Source organism: Daldinia decipiens (genome assembly GCF_022478715.1).
Source record: "Daldinia decipiens strain CBS 113046 unplaced genomic scaffold F4813scaffold_19, whole genome shotgun sequence".
NCBI lineage: Eukaryota > Fungi > Ascomycota > Sordariomycetes > Xylariales > Hypoxylaceae > Daldinia > Daldinia decipiens.
The window spans coordinates 485,512-506,214 of record NW_026054562.1 but is presented as its reverse complement, the minus strand read 5'-3'; the positions used below and the strand labels follow the sequence as shown (position 1 = coordinate 506,214).

Sequence of the window (20,703 nt, the reverse complement as noted above, 5' to 3'; positions counted from 1 at the left end):
TTCATTACGGCCCGGAACTTGATTGGTTAGAAAATGCGCTCTGCCTTCTTGCGGCAGAAATATCATTCCCCGCCTAATTCATCGCTACAGGCCTTTGGTCTATTATTATTGTACAAGTCCAACAAACTCCGTGATCTCATGCCGGCGAGAATTCGACAGACTGCAGACAAACAGGTCTTCGTCTATGACGTGTCCATCTTGTCGTCGTCGTCGTCTTTCTTAGAGCTCTTCTTGTCGGCAGATCCGCTCCCGCTTCCGCTAGGCTCGCCGTGCTCGTTTAGCAGAGGCTGGTTCTCACCCTCCTCCTGTATTCCCTCCAGACTCGTCTTGTTTGCAGCATCTGCCTCGTCCTTGGCCTGTTTGGCCTGTCTTGCATTCTCCTCTTCCATACTCATGCGTAGAGCAAGAGCCAGTTCGGGGTCGGCGCTGGGGTCGAAGTCGAAATCGCCAAAGTCGCCACCACCCTCGGCCATACCACCTGAACCACCGGCAGCTCCTTCTCCGAGCAGGATGGGGGTAGTTATCAGCTGGTCGCTTAGAAGCTTGCCGCTAGGAGGGATGACGACAAGGTGCGAGTTCTCGTTGGTTTTAACCGTACTGTTGAAAGCCTCTAGCTTCTTCTGTACGTCATCGTCGTCAAGATCGCCAAATAGGACAAAGTCGATGTCGATGTTGCCCTTTTTCATTTTCTTAGCAAGAGATACGAGCCTTTTCTCGTCATCGGCTACGGGCGAGCACACGAAGACGATGATGCGCTGGCGTTGGGATTTGTTCTGTCGGTGCTTCAATGCTAGCTATCGCGGCGGAAACCAATCGTTAGCTTAGAACTCATCATACACATGTGTCCGTTGCCGTTGCAGTTGCAAACGAGGATTTCACATACACTAGCGATCTGGATTCCGGTTGCAAGGTGGGACGAGCCCGAGATCTTCTTCTTTGTACGGTGAAGACCTTCGAGCAGCTTGCCCCGTTCTGTCGTCAGCGTGGACAGAACCTCGGGTCCCTTGCCCCCCATGCTCATCAGGCCGACGGAGGATTCGGGGTTGGACTGGGTGATGCTCTCGAACATGATATTTATCGCATCGGCCTGAGCATCGAATCGAGAGGGCTGGTAATCTCCATTGCGGCTGCTTTCGCTGTTATCAACGACTATCATAACAGCTTGCAACGGCATTTTGGCGGTATTGTGGTGGTATTGTGGTGGTAAACTGGTATCAAGGATGTTGTGTAAGTAATGGAGGTCCGGCCTGTCTTATGATATCTAGAGGGTAAAGTAAAGTTTGCGAGGCTGGATGGCGGTTAGAAAAGTTGATGAATGCAACTACAGCTAAGTAGGTATGTACCTTCGTAACTTCAGTGCTGGAATCGGAGGATAAGCTCTTCGGAACAAACGTCAGGCAGGTGTAGCCTAGGTGGGTACAAAGGTACAGTGAATTAGAGCTTAGACCAAGTTCCATGCTTCCCCGTTGCTTCCCAGTTGCTTGCTATTTTAGATGACATAATCCACTCCACTAAGTTTCAGATTATCCAATTGCATTACTCGCATCGCTCAAGTGCATGTCCCCACATCCCTCTCTTTTGTTTACTTGCACAAGCATTGGTTTCATCATCAACACAACCCGAATTCTTGCATTTGTACTCCATTCTACCCCATATTCAAAAAACCCCTACACGAAACAACGCGTCCGTCCAGAAATTCACACTTTACACTTTACCGCATTTTTTACTCACCAAACCCGCATCGAAAATACTCGGCACAAATATTCTACAAAATGGCACCGGTCAAAGCGACGCGAAAGAGAAAATCAGAGGCTATAACAGGTTCAATTAAGGGCCAAAAGATACACACCATAAGATGTTCGCCTGAGCGAAGTCCGATCAAGAAGCGGAAGTTGGGCCTATCCCTTGCGCAGAAGCAAGCTCTCATCGACAACCTCCAACTAGAGAGTACGGACGCGCCGCCAAGCCAAATAATGAAGAACCTCGATTTTTAACTAATTTTGATCGCAGTTACCGAACGTGCAAGACGACTAAGAGCCCAATACAATATCCAAGCGCAACATCTACGATCACGCGTCGAGATGCGCGTCAACCGAATACCCACCGCCTTACGAAAACTGAAGATGGGCGAGCTCCTCTCCAAATCACTACAGCCACAACAACCTCCTCGCCCACCTAAGTCAACGTATGTAGCCAGACCTCCACCCGTCCCTGCAAAGGATGGCGCGTCAGCCAAACCCCTCCCACGAAAGCCAGTTCCAGCAGTCATTGCAAAGGGCCTAAGGTAGGAACTTAATTTGTTTATTCTCTCTAGCTAACTAACACTGTCTAGCGAGGAAATACTAGGTCTAGATAAGGAGAACCAAGGCGACGATGTTCAGAACCCTAAGAAGAGGCCTGCTGCAATCCAACCGGGACAAATCCTATCGCCCACATCTTCAAACACGCGAATAGTACCCCGCGCTCGCCCGGCAGTATCTCCCATGAAGACGCTAGTCAGCAGGCCCGCTTCACCTATGAAAGGACCCCCGCCTAAGCCTTCTTCTAATATCATATCGAGTATGTCGGATAGGGTGAAGGCATCACGACCTGCGGTCACAAGGAAACCTACTACTTCATCGATGACCAGCTCAGCTAACGGCAACGCATCTGTACGTGCGCGACAGGCCGCAGTCCCATCACGTCCCCCGACTGCAGCGTCTACGCGAGGGAGACGGAAGGCTAGTACTACAAGCGAGTCGAGCAATGGCAGTTCGACGACGGTACTCAAGAAGACAACCGCTTCGAGGGCAGCCAAGACGACAGCTCCCGCGGCCAAGAAAACAGTCATGGGCACAATAAAATCAGCCACAACCAAAAAGCCTCCGGCAACAAAAGCCGCTGCCTCTGGAACGGGGACAGGGAGGACGTTAAGGAAGAGAGCTTAGATATTAAATGACTATAATGTGTTAATTGCATCTCGCTCGGCGTTATGGTTCTGTTTTCTGTCGCTGCACTGCACAGGAGGGGGGTATGGATTAAGTCAGGTCCCAATGAGAACCTTGCTGGCGTTTTTATCTAAAAGATTTCCTCGTCTTCCTCCCAATATCTTGTCCCCTTTGATTTCTTCTTCTTACGCCCCCACTTCGTAAGCTTGGACAAGACGAGCATGTGCTTCTAGCCGGCGGTAGCGGCAGCTGAGCCCTTCTTTTTCTTATCGTCGACGAGCTCGATGTTGTCCTCGGGGATGTCCTTGTACTTTTCTAGCAGGAACTCTTCGATCTCGTCCGACACGTCGCCCTGCACGACGATCTCCTCGCCGCCGCTGGGCACCTTGGTCACGGAGGAGCCCGTGGCGAATTTCTTGCCGAATTCCTTGGCGACTTTCTTCAGGTCGAGACCAAACGCCTCGAGCCCGGACACGGCGGTTACGAATTTGCGCTTGTTGCGCTCGACCCGCTTGATTGTTATCACGCTGTTGGCGATCTTGTCCGCTTGCTTCTGCTCCGCCTTCTCGGCCTGCGCGGCTTTCTTCTGCGCGTCCTTGGCGGCGCGCTTCTGCGCCTCGACGGAGAGCGATGCCGTGGCTGCTTCTAGGGCTTCTGCGGGACGGAGGGAGAGCTGGCGTTAGTGGGTTTGTCCAGCCTAGGAGAGAGGGTACCTGTCTATGGGGATAGGGGGTGTTTCGGGGGTGCTGCGTACCTGGAGACCATATACGCTCGTATAGGCTCGGGTGGGCTTTCTGCAGCCAGTCCTGGCATTTCTTGACGGTGCCGCCATATTCGCAGTACTACTTATTCGACGATCAGTACATTTCCCATTACACTTGTCTATGACGTCTATTTTGTCGAATTCTATTCGCGGAGCTGGTCTATGAATAGGGAATATCGTACCTCTGGCGGTAAGGTGCAGACTAGAATAGCAGCAGGACAGGGTCAGTTTACAGCTGTTCTGGGGACCTAGCGAGTGGGGTGGGCATTGTTGTTGTCTTTGTTTGTTTGACTTACCGCCGCAGTATATCACGTGGCGACCCTGGGGCTCGCTGGGCCCTTCTGCCTGTTCTGTATCTGCCATTCCCCGAACTACTTGCCTACCTAGGGTTTTTTGTATATAGGTGGCGATTAGGGAGGAGGAGGAGGAGGGGTAGGTAGGCTGAAAAAGGAGAGACGCAAAATGTTTCGTCGAGATCGAGTGCTAAGAGATTCTGTTTTGTTGTTTGGCTAAACAAGGGGATCGGATTTCTGGTTGTTGATTCTGGACTGGAGCGCGGGGTTCGTTCGACAGGTCGCTACCTAGCCTTAGGAGGTATGTCAGGTACCTATGTATGTATGTATGTAATAGGTGGTAACTACCTTAGGTACATACTAGGCTGGGTTTTATCGTGGGTGGGTTGGTGGGGTAGGTAGGTAGTTTTGCGTTTATGCGTTTCGAGGGGTTTTTTTTTAAATACATAAAAGCGCCGCGAGCACGGCGCGAAAAGGCTGACTGGTTGGAGGTCCACTAGCTGCGTCCAATGGAAATTTGGAGGGGAACTTTGTTGCAAGCCACAGTTTTAAGTACCTAGGTACCTGCCTTGTCGAGTGGGCGCCACAGTTAAATTTTATGCCACTCGTCACTTTGTCACTTGGAAAGATTAGTCAAGTCCATCAAGTCTTATGGTGTTTCTTCCCTTTGTATCACGATATCGCAGCTGTCCGGCTCGTCGCCTTTAAAACAATCCAAACGGCTATTAAGCTTATACAATATCAGCATTAATTAAAAGATTATTCTGACTGCTCCGTTCTACGGTAAGTCTACGTCTTAGGTAGTATATGGCAAATCAATTACTTATTCGTCCTACGGTATAACTCACCAGTCGATTATATATCTTAATACTAAGCAACCCGTTCACCACGGATGACTCCTACCACTATTTGAACAAGATAACTAGATGACGTTCTTTTACTTCCGCTATTATATTTATTGGGTTCTGGAAGTTTGGATCAATCTCACCACGGCCATGGTTCAACCAATCACGGAACCTCACAAATGGTGCTGGGCGGTTAAGCGCTCAGTCAGCGTAACCTTTGCCCCATTGGTCTGGAAGTCCGCAATGTTTTGCCAATCATCGACCTTCTCTGTCCTACACTCCCGCGCGCCAGTCGGACTATTGGCTTGTGTTGCTGGGTGTTCTAAAATTATATCACCGCTAGCCGTTGTCTACCAGTCTCAATTGGTTGTTGGTGCAGGCAGTTCGACCGATACAACCTCTGGACTGACGTCGCCCAACGAGACTACGAGTCTTCTTTCGGCACAGCTACCACACATTCATACCTAAACAGGCCCAAGGCTATGCAGGTGATGGGCAGTTCCCCGTCCACCAGCATAGCAAACCACTGGGCTGGAAGCGCTCACTTTCTTCGTGCTGCTTCTCTCCGCACGATAGCCGCTTGCCCATCTCCGAGGTCAGAGTCATAAAACTACTCTCGCCCAAACAACATTTGGTAGGCCTTGTTTCTCTTATTCTCTTCTTCTCAAGCTTCCTTGAGGTTGCCTCATTTCATATCGCTTCGTTGATCGAAGTGTCCCTGTCGTTAAAGTATATTTCTTTAATTACACTTCACTTTCAACAACGCTGAGCGTTATTTTCAATATATCTTACCGTTATTGCATTTGACCCAATATAGTTCCATCTATTTTCTTCTTCTTTTAAGAATCTTACTAGTATTATTTTTAAACACAAGATGCCTGAGCTAGTCCTTTTACCGTCTAGCACATACCAACAACCACAACCCCCCTCCCCTTCGCTGGCACGAAGACCGGGGAGGTCACTTAATACAATAATGGAGGAGGATTCGGAGGGGTCACAGAAGAGGACGTCGAGGGGTCGGGGTAAATATCAAGTCGGTTCGTCCAACGAGAAGATAGTACAATGGCTATCACCCCGAAGTGACCACTTTCCGACTCCGCGAGGCTTTCACTTCTTATCAGCCCCGATACTGCCTGAATCTCCGTCGGCTACATCCGCTGAGGAGAGCATCTCTCCGTCGATATCTTCGTCGGACCCCTGGAACCGAGCTAGCATAAGTACTGATGTTACAGAGTTTGACGATATCTACGAAGTCTCTGACGAAGAAAACACTCGACGAGTTTCAAGAATGTCATCGGTGAAGCGCCGGAACAGCTCTCGTAATACAATGCTAAAGCGATCCTCAGTTCCCTCGTCAGCCTCGCACCGGGCTCTTCCTCCTTTGGTGATCCCGGCGCAGCAGGACGAAGATGTCAAGAACTTTTCAGGTAAGCTGGAGTTCAAGAGGTTCCTGTCACCAATACCTCCGACGCCACCACCCAAGGTCGAGATGTCGCCGGCTGTGATGTCCTACCTGCAAGCTCAGCAATCTCAGGAGGTGCCAACTATCTCCGCACCACCGTCTCTCGACGGCAGTTTAAGTTCGGATCAGTTGGCTGCCCTCTCTGCTCCGCCTACGCCAGTGATTGGAGAAGACGACACCAATAGCGCAGATTGGTCTGGTGTTCAATTACAACCCGCTGCCTTGGCTACCCTGCAAGCGCTATCTGGGAGCGAAGACGGCGAGGGCGAGTACCGCTCAGAGCAGGTCATCGAGGTCACTGAGAGGAGGCCAGAAATGTCACAGCAGACGTCTCGCCTACTCACTGCTATGTCTCGGCCAGCTCTATACCTCTCGACTCGACAGCAGCAGTCTCTCAATGGGTTGACGAGGCTCGATATTCCCTCGCCCGGGGACTTTTTCTCTGGCCTTTCTCCCCACACAAGGCACACTTGGCATTTGCCCTCCATGACACCTGATGACATTGCTCCCCCCACCTCGACTACTGCGGAACAGTTCTACAGAGCACCATGGAATGAGCCTGCTCCTCGTATTCCAACTCTGCCTACCGCCGCTGTTCTACCTCCCCCACCTCCGCGTCCCGAGAGGTTTGCAGTTGCACCCCTTCCATCGGTGCCGGTGGAGCAGATTGTAGAAATTAGGGGTACCATGTCAGATGGTATTCCAACTGCAAGACCAGTTATCTTGGAGCGCGTTGTCGAGGCAAGGACTGACCTTGCCGAAGATGTCCTTACAGCACGACGCGTTGAGCAAAGAGACCCATTATCTCCTCTTGCCGCGCATATCGAGCCCTCCAGCCCTAATGAGGATATCACTGCTACGGAGATCGTTGCAACCTACGATCCCGCATATGCTAAGAAACAGCAAGAAGCTGCTTTGTCCAACCTGGACCGAACAGAATTATGGCTCATGGCCCAGAAGGCTTACCTCAAGGGTATTTTCCCAGAGGAAGAATTCAAGCCGGAGTCTGAGGCGGAGGCGGAGGCGGAGGCGGAGGCGGAGGCGGAGGCGGAACCTGCCCAGGTTGAGGAGCCCAAGAAGGAACCCGAACATGAAGTGGCATCCCCGGCACAGAAGAAAAAGACTGTCCGCTTCTCCGAGATTGTTGTCAAGACTAACATTCCAAAACCACTACCGCCTAAGATCGCTCGCCAGGAATCGGCCTACTATCGGGCTTTCCAGGATTACATTATCCGCTCCCGCAGTCAGGATCCTTTTGTTCACCGTCTCCCACGCTTTGAGGCTCTACAAGCCCAGCGCATCTCCCTACGTGAGGTTCACCGCAACCAGCTCCTCGGCAAGTACCAATTATCCGTAGTGCCACACTCGGCCAAGAAGCGCATGAGCGCCAACGTGGCCCGCGGCGACGATATTATCGTCGACGACCCCGAGAAGCTCAAGAAGGACAAGGAGCACGAGGCGTGGGCCCAGATGTCCATGGCAAACTGGCACGTCGGCGCTACCAAGGCTTTGAACGGAGGCCGTCTATTTTCCGCGCCTATCGCCAAGCGTCTGGCTCGTCTCTCCCGCATCGGTGGTGCTAGGGACCGTGCTCGCATCCTCGACCTCGGTGGCCAGGCTACCTGCGACTGGGCCTGGCACTGCGCTATCATGTACCCGAACACCAAGGTCTATACGGTAACAACCAAGGCCATCCGCCAGCTGTCCAACTCCAACATCCGCGGCCCGCCTAATCACCGACAAGTGGCCGTCTCGCGGCTCGCCAAGCTGCCGTTCCCCGATGCGCACTTCGACCTCGTGTCGGCGCGCGAGCTGCACTCCATCCTCAAGTTTATCGGCGAGAATGGTGAGGACGAGTGGGACAGCTGTCTGGCCGAGTGCATGCGCGTTCTCAAGCCCGGCGGGTACCTCGAGTTCTCCATCCTAGACTCGGACATCACGAACGCGGGCCCTCTAGGACTCGCCAAGAGCGTCGAGTTCGGCTTCGCTCTCAAGACCCTCGGCTACGACCCCAGCCCCACGCGCATGTTCCTCGGCCGCCTACACCGCGCCGGCTTCGACCAGGTGCGTCGCGCGTGGGTGTGTCTGCCGATGGGCGCGGACCCAGCCGTCCGACGTAACAGGAAAGTCGCGCGCGATAGCACTGGTGTCGAACGCCCCCTCGAGCTCGAGGCTATGGTCTTGGGCAGCACGGAGGCGGCGGCCCCCACCGCGGGACTAGCGGGTAGTTGGGCATGGGAGCGCTGGCTCTTGCGCTGCGAGATGGAGAAGGTGGCGTCCGAAGGCCGCCTGGGCTTCCTCGAGACGGAAGCACCGGAAATGCGCGAGGCGGGAAAGTGCCTCGATGGCGTGTATGAGGTTGTTGAGGAGGGGCGTGCGTGTGGTGCGGGCTTCAGGATGTTGAACGGGTATGCTAGGAAGCCAGTTTCTTCTTCTCCTGCCACAACCAACAGGAGGGCTGGTTACTAGGGGAGATATGGTGCGTGAGTGGATGAAGAGAGACGTATGGTTTGCTCAGATTAGTGACTGCTTTCGATCCGAGACAGCGGGAATTTCTTATGTGTTATGAGGTACGGGGTATGTGCATACGGGGCCAGAGCCGGAGCCGGAGCCGTCGGCTTATTTGTTTGGCGGGAACGTGTGCGCGCGTGTATGAATAGGTTACTAGGTGCATGTATGGGCTGGTGATGATGATACCCCGTTTGAAATTGGGAAGGATGGAAGGAAGGAGTGAAAGAAATATCTAACTACGAGATCGATATAACTACCTACCTACCTAGGTATACTTAGGTGCCTACATATACATACGTATACATATTATTTACTAGGCATGTCTATAGATATATAAGTTTGGATTTACTCTATTTGTGTCGTGAATTGGGATGATGCTGTGTCTTGTTAGTGTCGTTGTGCTTTGAGACGAAGCGAGTTGAAGAATATATTATGTAACTACCTAGGTTAGGTACCTAATATAATATAACATCCATACTAGACGATCCATCCATTTGATATTGTCGTGTGCTTATAGTTACGTACGGGAAGTGTGGAAAGGTAGTAAGAAAGAGTACTCAAAGTCTGTCCTTCTTATACTCTCGTAGGATGGATGTAGGTTAGGCAAGAGGATTGTCAAATACGATGGTAAACTCAGTCAATTGTATCGTATAGTTAAGTTTGGTAGTTAACACCGACAAGTCCCCGACTTGCAAAAGCCATCGGGTTAGTTAGTCGAGTTATACGGATTCATAATTCATACATACCTAGGTACCTATATACCTACCTCCTAGGTATTATGTGTAGGTACCTACCTATATTATTTATTATACAAATAGGTGGGTTACATATCTAGGTTAACTACCTAAACTAGGTTAACTAACTACCTGTTTTATTAAACAATCCCTCCCCAGCAATCCAGTCATTTCAGAGTCGGCCCGGGCTGCGGGGAGCTATGGGTCTCTTGACCCCCGTATGTACAATACATACATATGTATTCATCCATCCCGGCTCGCCAGCCTCCCTCCCCACGACGAACGAAATTACCTACCTAGGTTACATGCTATGTACATACATAGTACAATACGTACAGACGACGATGAAACGGTGCTTCGCCCCACGTGGCCCAAATATTCGCCTTACCTCGCTTTATGTAAGTAGGAAGCACGTTATTAATATGTTTTACTTTTGATCCAGGAGCAGGCATGCCTATGGCATGACATGGCGAATAAACAGTCCGTAGCGCGCGTGTGTGCTTAAGGCGATATGGGGTGTATGTGCATACTAATATATTACCTAGGTAATTATTAGTTACCTAGGTTAGGAGGTACCTATATAATAATCCGCATCTAGTGTGCGGCTATATTGCTTGTACGACGATACCCCCCTCCCCCCCCCCTTGGCCCCGAAGGATTTCTCTTTCCTTCATGACCATGCATGTAACCAGCGCGTGTAACGACGCGAAAGCTTTCAAGCTGACGAGGCTCAACATATAAGAACTCTCTGGGTTAGCTTAGTTTCATAGACAAACACACGTAAGACGGGTAAGCCAAAGGGTCTTAATCTAATCTAACCTATCCTAACCTATCCCGCCCTTTCCCGCCAGCCGCTGACTTATCTATCAATCCTTCTCAAGTCTGGGCATCGGCTTGTTTCTCGTCGATCATTACCCACGACCAACATGATCAGAGCTCGTCACCTACTAGCCCCGATCACAGCTACCAAATATTTCACATCTATCCATCCATCTAATAGGATAATTCATAATTCATAACGGAATTGTGTAGGCCATTAACTATGTACTGTATATCGTTCAACTTCCTGATATTCATCCCAAGCTTGTTTGTATACACGAATATAACGGCCTCGTAAGTAATATATCATGATATCTTCCAAACTCCTCCGCGTTTCCTCCGCTCCCTCGTATGTACACGACATAACTCCATATGCCTTAATCCCTGTCAGAATCCAAATCCATCTTCTCCCCCCGTGCCGGTTCTATCGCCCTGCCGGGGGAGACGTCAGCGGACCCCTTCCCTTCGCTTTTACTCTTTTCGTCAGAATCCTCCAAAGCTACAATGATACTTCTATCATCGCCCTTCTGAGGTGTCGAGACCCGGTCCTTCGCCGCCTTTGGTGTCGTCGGGACAATTACGTTTAGAACGCAGTCGTCCAAATGCTCGTAGAACTCCTGTGCTGTCGAGAATCGCGTCTGGCAGATAGAACACTTAGCATCCCCGCCGTTTCGAGAACTGTTCCCAGTGATGATCATCTTTCGGCTATTAGGGGGAGTCTGTTCGACATTATGTACCGCCGTTAAGTGCCGCTTGAAAACATCAGCCCTATTGAAGGCCTTCTCATAAGCTGTGCCAGGTCCTGGACAAAAGGGGCAAACCATCGTCCCCTTGTAGTGTGTTAAAGCGTGTCTATTCTTGTCGTATTTTCGTGCGAACCCCTTCGTGTGGTATTCGCAACTCTCTATAGGACATTTCTCAGGCCGCTCCTCCTGATGCGTCAGCATATGCGCTGCTAGATCTTTGAATACCCGGCCGCAATCCGGGTGAGGACATCGATTCCTGTTATCCTCGGCCTTTGGTATAACAGGACTGCTGTGTGCGGTGCTGTCTAGCGACGGAGCTATCGACGGGGCTAGTAATGGTCCTTGAGGCGGGGCGGGTGCAAGCCGAGGAGCTTCTAAGAAAGAAGATTGTCGCGGTAATGCATAATCCTCCATCATCCTTACGTCGTTATCATCTTCCCCGCTAGATGTATCGTTTTCATTGACATCGATGGACTGCCGTACTTCTCGCATCCAATCTTTTAAGACAGTCATCGGGGGCCAATCGCCACTAGCTTTGCCGCTTCTGTGCGGATGAAAGTGAGCCCGTCGTAAGTGAGCTGCTGCATTATAATAAGCACCGTATCGTTTCTGCGTAACACAAGCTTTGCACTTCGAAAGTGGTATTACGGGTTGTGGAGAGTTATGTGGACTCGCCGTCTGCGGCTCGGTACAGACCCATCTCTTCACTAAAGATGCGTGCTTGGCGTCGTTATGCCTTCGAAGTTCGTGTTCGCCACGGAAACCCTCGGGGTATTCGTGACACTTATTACAGAACACGCGCCGAAGCGGCGGTCGCTGGTAAGAAGTTCTAAGTTTGGAAGGGGAGCTGAGTCCCCTAGCAATTGCCCGCGAAAAGACGGGATTCTCTCCTACCGTATGCCTCCTCCCAGGCTCTGGATTTTCTATAGCATACGTCGCGGGCAGCATTTCCTGCTCGTTCTTATTTGCCCATGGGTCGATTGGACGCCACTGAATGACCGATTTCCGAGCCTCGCTGGCTTGGCCAACAATAGAAGGCTGCTGATATGACACGTGCCGGTATATGGGTGTCCGTTGTCTAAAGAAGCCATTAAACCCAGCACTCCCTCCAGCACTACCATCTAAGTAACCGCTCCCAAGTCCCAGGAGGAAGTCTCTAGACGATCGAATTCCCAACGCAATCCAATCATCTTTTCGAACAGCCGCGACGGTCGTAGCAAATAACGCGCGATCGTGTATGTCCAACTCGAGAGCCGGGTCGTCGATTATCATCGGCGTAGACCAAGCAAATACACTTACTAGCGCCTTATAGACGCTGTGCATAGAAGTAGCGCCTGCGGGCATGGGGAACCCTGATTGCGATTGCGCAGGAATAGCCCTTGATGGCGTAGAGATCAAATCTGCTAGGATCGTCCTCACGATGCTAAAAATACAAAGCGAAACGAAAACAGCTAGCCAGCTTTTAGGATCAGAGATGACTCTTCGCATAGTTGTACTCTCGAAGGATTGCAAAAACTGAATCATGCAGTTGTATATTAGCCGGTTCCGCCCTTCGTAGTCTATATCGTCGGGGGAGTTTTGGGCATTCGTGACATTAGTTAAGTTGACCTCAGTTCGTATCGACGGCTCGGGCTGCTGTAAGTCATAGAATAAAATCTCTCTTAAGAGTAACTTGGCACGATATAGCACAGGATAAGTTACTGCCTCTAATTCTCGGCTCTCCGACATGAAACCTGTTAGTCTAAACAGTTCCCAGAATTGGAAGGGAACACCCTCCGCATTCCAACTTGCTGCTAGCACTTTCAAGACCGGCGGTGGCTTATCCTTAGGCTCCTTAGAATAAGTCGCCAAGGTAGGATTAGGCATTGGTAACGATGCTAAATCTTCGGTCCACCAAAACCCATCATCAAAGTCCATATGCGACTTTACCATATCCGACATGCTCTGGCTTACGAGATAGGTCCGTTCGAGATAGTCGTTCATGTTTCGACGTCTTGCCATAGGTGACGTGACAGGCGTGTGCACCTGTCTCGGGGAAAGAGCTTCTATGCGAGAGTGAGTATATTCTGCTTTCCAACGTCTAATCGATGAGGGGGTTAATTATACCTGGTAGCATGTAATCAGCTAGCGAGACCAGGGAGCCGCGATGGCATCCGAGTACGCCCCAGAACTCGTCGCCGGCGGAACCAGCAGATTCGCAGCAAAACGCACAGTCGTCCTTCGAATCGCACTAAAGACGATAAGCAGGTGTCCATATCCATATGAGGCGGGTTTACTTACAGGCTTCGCATAGACCTTACAACGGAGACATGGTCCTGCATCACGCGGTAGCCTCAGCTCACCTATAGATTCGAGTCGTCCGTGTCCGACTCTACTTCGTTTTAAAGGCGGCAGCAAAGAATCCGGTTCGGAGTCTACCGACCCCCTAGGTTGAGGAGGAGGTAACTCATTTGCAAACGGAAAGCCAATTGTTGACTCGCGCCGATCTCTAGGTTGATTGGCGGTAGCCAGCGGTGGCAGCGAGGGAGGAACAGAAAGCCGTGGTAGCGTCGCCGGTGAGCTCCGGTTTATGTGATCGGTATTGAACAGTCGTGACGACGACTGGTCCGGGAAGACGATCGGGGGTATCGTGCCAACCGATAGGCCCGAGTCCCTCTTCGGAGGGATGATATGTTGCTTTAGATGCTCGTCCCGTTCTTCGGGATTAGAAAAGCCATATATATAATATAAGCATCGGTCATCCCAACACTTGAAGGAAGCCTGACGCCTTGATATGAGAGGTATAGTCTCCCTCATCCTCCATCCCCGGAAGATAGGATCATAAAATGAGATGTTCTTATCCAGCCAAGCATCGTAGCCAGGTGGCGAGTCATCTTGACCGAAAAGCTTCAAGGCATGCAGAAACTGCACATCATGAAGGTCCAACCCTGTTACGACAACACGCACGTTAGGTGAAAGGGGAAAAACAATACGAGACGATTCAGTCACATACCTTGGTCTATTAAGAAACTCTCGATGCACTCGCATTTATACTGCAGGGCGCGGGCCTCTTCGATATCAGATAATATGGGAACGGTCCCAGGAAGGTCTTTTTGGTTTACGTGTATCAGAATATAGTACGAGGCCAATTGGGCAGCACGCGATTAAAATAGAGGCCACTTACTTTGACTCTTAACGTAGGTCTCCAGTGCTCTAAGCTTTTGACGAAGCATGTCCAGCTCGAGTTTACTGTTTGGAAGATACTTGGCTGGAAGTAGGGCGGCTAGTTTCGCCTGGATTTCAGCTTGCTGCTCGAACAGCTGTCTAATCGTGGGGTCTAAAGACGGGTCGAAGCCGGGTGCGACTTGAGCATCCCGACCATCGAGCAGGGAGCCGCGACGGTCGAGTCGAGGCTCCAACGAGTCGGCAGCCATAATTCCTCCCCTCTCGCACCCTTTTGCGCCAAAGTCCAAGTTGGGGTCCGAGGCTATTATGTCTTCTTCCCAACTTTTTTTGTCTCTTTCTTTTTATAGGCTTGGGCCTGAGCCGTACATCCGTGGTATATATACGGGACCGGCGCCTGTGCCGCAACAAGCGGGCTGGACTGGCCTAAGGCTGAGCCGCTCTCCACCTCACCAGCTCTCTCACACTCACACTCACTCTCACTCTCACTCTCACTTTTTCAGTCGCTCGCGCGCAGACTCGCTTCCCGCTTGCGCGCGTGACCTAGCGGTACACATCAACTGCGGTTTACGAAGGACGAAGAGACAATCATAAACTTGATGTTCATGACGGAAACGTCGGCCAAAGGGTGCAAGGGAAGGAAAGGAAGAAAAAAAAAAGTCAATGACTGCGCCTCGTGACGGAATGAGCCAATAGCAACAACAAGTTTTAAAGATTGGCTGCAGGACGCCTATCGGGGACTATGTCGCGAGGGGTGGGATGTGAACTTGAACATCTAGCTGTTTTCTTGTGGGGGTAATAAAATAAAAAAAGGTAAAAAGGGAAAGGAAGGGAATAATTTTTCAACTTCACTCTTCTTTTTTTCCCCTTTTTCCCGCAAGTTATCTCGGAATCAGAAGAGAGGAAGAAGAAGGGGGAAAATGATGAAAGATAGCAGGCTTAGGTTTGAGGGCAAATTGGCTAATAACTTTTGGGGTCGTCGCGATCGAGGAAGCAGCAGACTGGACCTGATAGACAAGCAAGAAGATAGGTAGGTAGGTAGGTACCTACCTAGTAAAAAATGGCTGGCTAGGTTGACAGGAAGGTGGGGCGACCACTACGGCGGCAGATTACACGCGCATGGAACCAGCTGCTGCACAATTATCCCCTGGGATAACATAAACGATTCTTGGAATAGAGAAGGGGGTAAAAAGGGTAAGTAATAAGCGCAGGACAAAAGAGGAAAGGGGGAAAAATATATATATGATTAACTATTATTATTACTTTTGTACAATACCTCTCTACACTTACATAGGTAGGTAGCCCGAACGCGCAATTGAACGGAAGTTGGAAGGGGGTGCAAGGTGTAAAAGCAAGGTGCAACGCCCTGCAAGGATTCTAGCTCCCGGGCTGCCGGGGTATTCGGGAGGTCGGTGCGGAGCGTCGACACCTTCGAGGCCTAGGTACAGTATATCTACCTACATGTATGTATGTACTATGTATGTATGTAATGTAGCGTAGGTATGTAGGTAACTACCTATGTACAATACACATTGTTTTCGGTATGGGCATCGACTACATACCGACCATTGGATCACGATCCGTGGGAAGGACGACTTACGCAATTTACGTATGTATATCATAAGAGCTAATACGAAGTTGGTTATAAGATGGCGAGCTTAAACTTTAAGTCAACTAACTAAGACGACGGCAACACTTTTTACTTTTTTCGTTTTTCGAAATTAAAAATACTAAGACGCCGAAGCAGAGAAAGGAAGAAGATAAAAAGTACGAGATATAATATGGAGAACAGAAGTGTCCCTTATTACCTACCTGGATATACAGTGCATAGACTACCTACCTAGGTAACTGATACCTATACCTATTTGGTTAGGTACCGAGTACATTAGTCCAAACGTGTAAGTTAGCGGACAGGGGGTGTGTGGTAGAAATAAGGCCGTTGGACATTACTATGTATTATAGTCGAACCCTTTGTTAATTTGGACTAAGATGGTCCAGCTAAAGCCCTGGCTAAAAGTTGCTCGAGGTAGGCGACTAATAAGATGCCGTAAATTCTTTTTTTTTCTTGCGTCGTTTTCTTCCGACAACGTGCTACTAGGGCCACCGTGTTAACTACCACCTTGGCCAAAGTTGTGTCTAGACATGTATGATGTATGTATGTATGTGTGTATGTGTGTATGTGTGTATGTGTGTATGTGTGTATGTGTGTATGTATGTATATAGGTGGTAGGTATATATGTAAAGTGTGTGAAGGTGTAACAAACCACCACCGACGTCGTTATCATTTTTATTAGCTGAGCCCTTCTACACTGCATACATATATTGTTTAGTATTATAGTACCAAGAGAACTACTTAACAGATCGAGACCTTTGCCCGCGTCATCTAAACTCCGTATCCCTTCCTAATTAAATAGACAAGCCCTACCTAACCTAACCTAACCTAACCTAACCTCTCCCTGGATTCGCTTGGTGTCCGTCCTTCCCTTCATCCACTACACACGGTAGCGTAGCGTAGCGAGCACACAAATAGCAACAGTGCTGGATGTGCTGGATGTGCTGGATACTTACACTCCACCTATCATTATCCGCCTATGTATGTTTCTCCAGGCGGCTAAGCATTGCTTACGAGCGAGGGTTATTGGAATGCTCCATAGCAGTCCCGTCTCCATGATGGATAAGCCGAGAGCTATTGGCCACATCGGTGGAGTATAACTGTGAGGTAGCACGCGCGGATTTACATTTCAATCGGCAGCTGCATACATGACAGGCGGGAAACCTTGACGGCTGGATGTCCAGCTCTAGTTTGAGTTGACGCTGATCAATGCTAGTGCTCACAGACTGACAGAGTGATTGTAACTTCAGCAGGTTTGAGCTGTGGTACGGTGGCACAATGATATGAAAAACCCAAGGGAAGAAAGGGTAACAGGGAGTGTTCGACCAATGAGAGATGACGACTAATCACGTTACCATTGATCCCATGCTAGTCAATTGCTCTTATCTACCGACAGTAGCATCTAGCTGATGGGTAGGTATGGGTAGGTATCAGCTTCTCCGGTTCTGCATGTACAATAGTTCGCGGCCCCGGGGGGTGTCACCTAAAGGGAATATTTGTGTAAGCGCACGTGTTAACCTAGGTACTTGTTATCACCTTTTTATTATTATACGACGCCATCTATATAAGTCGCGTCGTCAAATTTGAGGCGACATCCGAATTACTAGAGTCTTATCACACGCAGATGCCAATAAGAAATGAGTATACAGATGAGTAGGCATAGGTAGATATTATGTATAGATATTATGTACATATATACGAAGTATGTATGCAGAAGGCTCCGTCTTATATCTATAGTTACATTCTGCAGTGATGAGTGAGAATGTAAGATGATAGGTACATCACCTACCAATGTACGTAGTCCAGGCAGTAGAACAGCAGAAACCGTTTATCAGCACTCTAACAAGTCGTTCGGGGGCGCATCCGGAGGAATCTGCCATACATGTACCTACATAGGATAAGATGGATAGATGCGTCCGCCGTCCGCTATTGTCGCCCCCAACTTGGAGAACTCTGTCGCCAAGTAGGTCGTCAGCCGGGTACCTATTACATAGGTATGTATGTAGGTAACCTAGAGTATTGTACAATACATAGTACCCAAGTACCTGTCCATATGGACCTAAGTCAGCCAGATAAAGCCTCAACGCCAGTGCGCAACCCTAGCGGCCACCCGACCGCCTCAGCCCGGTAATTTACTTGCCGCTAAGAACAGCCTAGCATCAGCTCCAAACAGCCGTCTATGTAATTTGTTTCGGCTGACCTTTTTTTTTCCCACATGCTCTAGACCATCATCCCCACGTTGCTCGCTCCGCTCCGCTTCACCTCATCTCCATCGGTTTTTTTCTTCAACCACCCTAATTTTTAAATGGTGCGGTAGCAATCGGTTCAAATCACGAATATGGCTCTTCTTAAAACCAGCATTCCCTATACACAGACTATAGCGATACCATATCTGTCTGGGACATCAGATAGCATCAGACGGGAAACAGGGTGTTAGGCCACCCCGAGAAAAAAAATTTTACTTTGTAAGAAGACGCAGCCATGCGGGAGGGAATCGGACGTCGACCCATATGATCCGGCACATGCATCGACACTCTTGCTGATCACTTCCCGAGTTAGGAACGTCATGTTTCTCAAGTGCATTGATAAGTGCCGAGACGGTCTAGGCGAAACTTTGGTCTCGTCCATCGTCCGCCGTTCATTGGGGTGCAGGCTATTCTGTGTGGGCTAATTGAGTGTTGCAGATACAAGCGTCGTTTCTCTCACTGCCTCTTTCTCCTCTGACTTGCCTCATATGTATATTCCGCACAAGCATTTCTCGTCAGAGAAGGGAATAGTCCGATTTCAGCGCCTGCTGAAACCACTTCCCTCATTAAGCAACGTGTGATTATCAGCTCCGATTCAGCATTGCCGTTTGAGGAAAGCCGCGCATTTCTCTCCTTGACCCCTGTCGTACTAACTACATGTATGTAGCCCCGTATAATAGGTAGTATATATAATAGGTAGTATATATAATAGGTAGTATATATAATAGGTAGTATATATAATAGGTAGAAAATATGGATAAGTGTCGGACTACCTACATACGTTAGGTAGCTACATACCTAGGCAACATGGTGAGTAAGTAGAAGGAGTTGGGGAAGCAAGGCCGATGAAAGATGAGGTGGCAACGAGCGAAATCGCGTCCGCGAATGACAGAATTGCAAGGGCAGAGGCGGTCAGAAACAGGCGGCATGCAAAGCTCACCCAGCAGCAAAGAGTATATTCTTTGTTCGAATCATGATGCCCGGAACACGCTCGTCACACCTAGGATTGCGCGTCGCCAAGAATATACCTGCAGGTGAATAGATGGGTAGATGAGTAGATGGGCAAACGGACTTGTATTTTGTCGAGCAAGTCGACTGGCTGATGATACTACCTATGTAGGTTGGTGAAATCTGGAAAGGTACCGGATGCTTTGCAAATGGAGGGAACATTGATGAGAGAATATGAAATTCACTTTAGGCCTTCCCTCCCTGTTTTCAGATGCTCCACTTTTAAACACACCCTTGTCTGGCCGGCTGTTTGGTATGTAACTAAACCCTTTGCAGCTTGAGATATAGAAAGCGTTTTGATTGGTGGGCTTATAATAGTCCCCACACCACGCCTCGAGGAAGGTTCGCAATTCCTTATCTGTGCGTTCGGAGCACTGCGAAGCCTGCCGATTCCCTCAGCTCATTTCTATTCGAGTACCTAGGTACCTTTAGCTGATGTGCTGCGCGGATTGGGGCTGCGATAGGGCGATAGGGCGATAGGGCGATAAGGCGATAAGGCGGCATTCCAAATTCTCCTTTTGGGCTTAGTCAAAACTTGCCTTACTCTCAGCTGGCCCCCAAACCCATCATAATTTCCGACTTCTTGCACGACGGCGCGCCGCTGATGTGCGATAATTTAAGTTCGGTTACTAGAATTGGTAGGAGGATGGTTGTTACTCGCCAGTATCGTCAAATATTTTGACGGTATGACGGTATTTGTCATCGTATTCACACACTTGGGTCGGGATTGCTGTCCAACAGCTTCCCCTTCCCTTTATTTATCCAGTGTTAGCTAGGTAGTCTTCCTTACAATCTATAATACTTATCCAGCGTTTAAATTGACGATGCCGTAGTCTTCGTTCCACAGCAAATCCTTCCGTCGTCGATCTACCATCGCAGTCCAAGTACATATTACCTCCTACTATCACTAATCACTGCCTACAACCACCGCCTTGAAGAGATGCCCGTAATCCAAAGGGTTTCGTTGGCCACCCCTCTCTTATCACAGCTTTAATACCAATACCAAGAAACCTACCCCTTAATATATTCCATCAGGTATAATATCAACGCATACGGTATAGTCATTGCCAGAGAGCTAACCTCAACCTAGTCTCGCAAACCCAACCATACCATAGCCCATCACCTCCGATGCTCACATCGTCGTATTCGGATGTCTCATCCCCGAACATACTGTCAAGAACGGCCACCTCTCCAAGGAGTTGGGGCACAGTTCGAAACCGGGAACGTGGACTACACCGAGATAGCCTTTGCCCTGGATGAGCTACCAAGCAGCCCTTTAGATGTTTCGCTACTGCTTAAAGAAGTGCTTAGCCGATCAATAGATACCAATGACTCTCGGATAGTATTATTGGAATCTAATGCAGTAGGGAGTTTATCTCTTAGAAGTAGTCCCGAAAGAGGAGGCGGGACAATATAAAACAGCTATTTACACCTGTTAATCTAGACTAGTTCACAACACTTGACGGGGGGGGGGGGGGGGGGGGGCCAGTAGTTGTTCTCCTATAAAAAACCCCAAAAAAATGGTAATATATAAATTATAAAACACATATAGGGACCCGGACACGTATAATCAAA

The 20,703-nt window shown here is 49.5% G+C and overlaps 6 protein-coding genes across 6 annotated transcripts; 3 read left to right on the top strand and 3 right to left on the bottom strand.

The window, feature by feature from the left end:
- Positions 1-4: 4 nt before the first annotated feature.
- On the bottom strand, positions 5-1,512 carry F4813DRAFT_93050 (von Willebrand factor type A domain-containing protein). The gene is made up of 3 exons (XM_049249051.1): positions 1,344-1,512; positions 884-1,288; positions 5-794 (listed from the first exon to the last, which is right to left on the bottom strand). The coding sequence occupies exons 2-3, from the start codon at positions 1,172-1,174 to the stop codon at positions 183-185; spliced, it is 903 nt and encodes a 300-aa protein (XP_049099102.1). The 5' UTR covers positions 1,175-1,288; positions 1,344-1,512; the 3' UTR covers positions 5-182.
- Positions 1,513-1,609: 97 nt separating this feature from the next.
- F4813DRAFT_92923 (Borealin N terminal-domain-containing protein) lies at positions 1,610-3,069 on the top strand. The gene is made up of 3 exons (XM_049249050.1): positions 1,610-1,947; positions 2,011-2,284; positions 2,333-3,069. Exons 1-3 carry the CDS (start codon positions 1,773-1,775, stop codon positions 2,925-2,927), a joined length of 1,044 nt encoding a protein of 347 aa, XP_049099101.1. The 5' UTR covers positions 1,610-1,772; the 3' UTR covers positions 2,928-3,069.
- On the bottom strand, positions 2,994-4,449 carry F4813DRAFT_92887 (translation machinery-associated protein 22). Its single transcript, XM_049249049.1, has 5 exons — positions 4,332-4,449; positions 3,987-4,276; positions 3,873-3,892; positions 3,682-3,769; positions 2,994-3,581 (listed from the first exon to the last, which is right to left on the bottom strand). Exons 2-5 carry the CDS (start codon positions 4,051-4,053, stop codon positions 3,157-3,159), a joined length of 600 nt encoding a protein of 199 aa, XP_049099100.1. The 5' UTR covers positions 4,054-4,276; positions 4,332-4,449; the 3' UTR covers positions 2,994-3,156.
- A 1,253-nt stretch (positions 4,450-5,702) lies between these two features.
- F4813DRAFT_381174 (uncharacterized protein) lies at positions 5,703-9,166 on the top strand (the record flags this gene model as incomplete). The annotated part of the gene is made up of 2 exons (XM_049245641.1): positions 5,703-8,714; positions 9,131-9,166. The coding sequence occupies 2 exons, from the start codon at positions 5,703-5,705 to the stop codon at positions 9,164-9,166; spliced, it is 3,048 nt and encodes a 1,015-aa protein (XP_049099099.1).
- A 1,465-nt stretch (positions 9,167-10,631) lies between these two features.
- F4813DRAFT_92828 (uncharacterized protein) lies at positions 10,632-15,116 on the bottom strand. The gene is made up of 5 exons (XM_049249048.1): positions 14,264-15,116; positions 14,093-14,188; positions 13,381-14,027; positions 13,207-13,330; positions 10,632-13,145 (listed from the first exon to the last, which is right to left on the bottom strand). The coding sequence occupies exons 1-5, from the start codon at positions 14,511-14,513 to the stop codon at positions 10,732-10,734; spliced, it is 3,531 nt and encodes a 1,176-aa protein (XP_049099098.1). The 5' UTR covers positions 14,514-15,116; the 3' UTR covers positions 10,632-10,731.
- Positions 15,117-19,958: 4,842 nt separating this feature from the next.
- Positions 19,959-20,597, top strand: F4813DRAFT_361717 (uncharacterized protein). Its single transcript, XM_049243555.1, has one exon. The coding sequence runs from the start codon at positions 20,279-20,281 to the stop codon at positions 20,543-20,545; it is 267 nt and encodes an 88-aa protein (XP_049099097.1). The 5' UTR covers positions 19,959-20,278; the 3' UTR covers positions 20,546-20,597.
- The last annotated feature ends 106 nt before the right edge of the window (positions 20,598-20,703 follow it).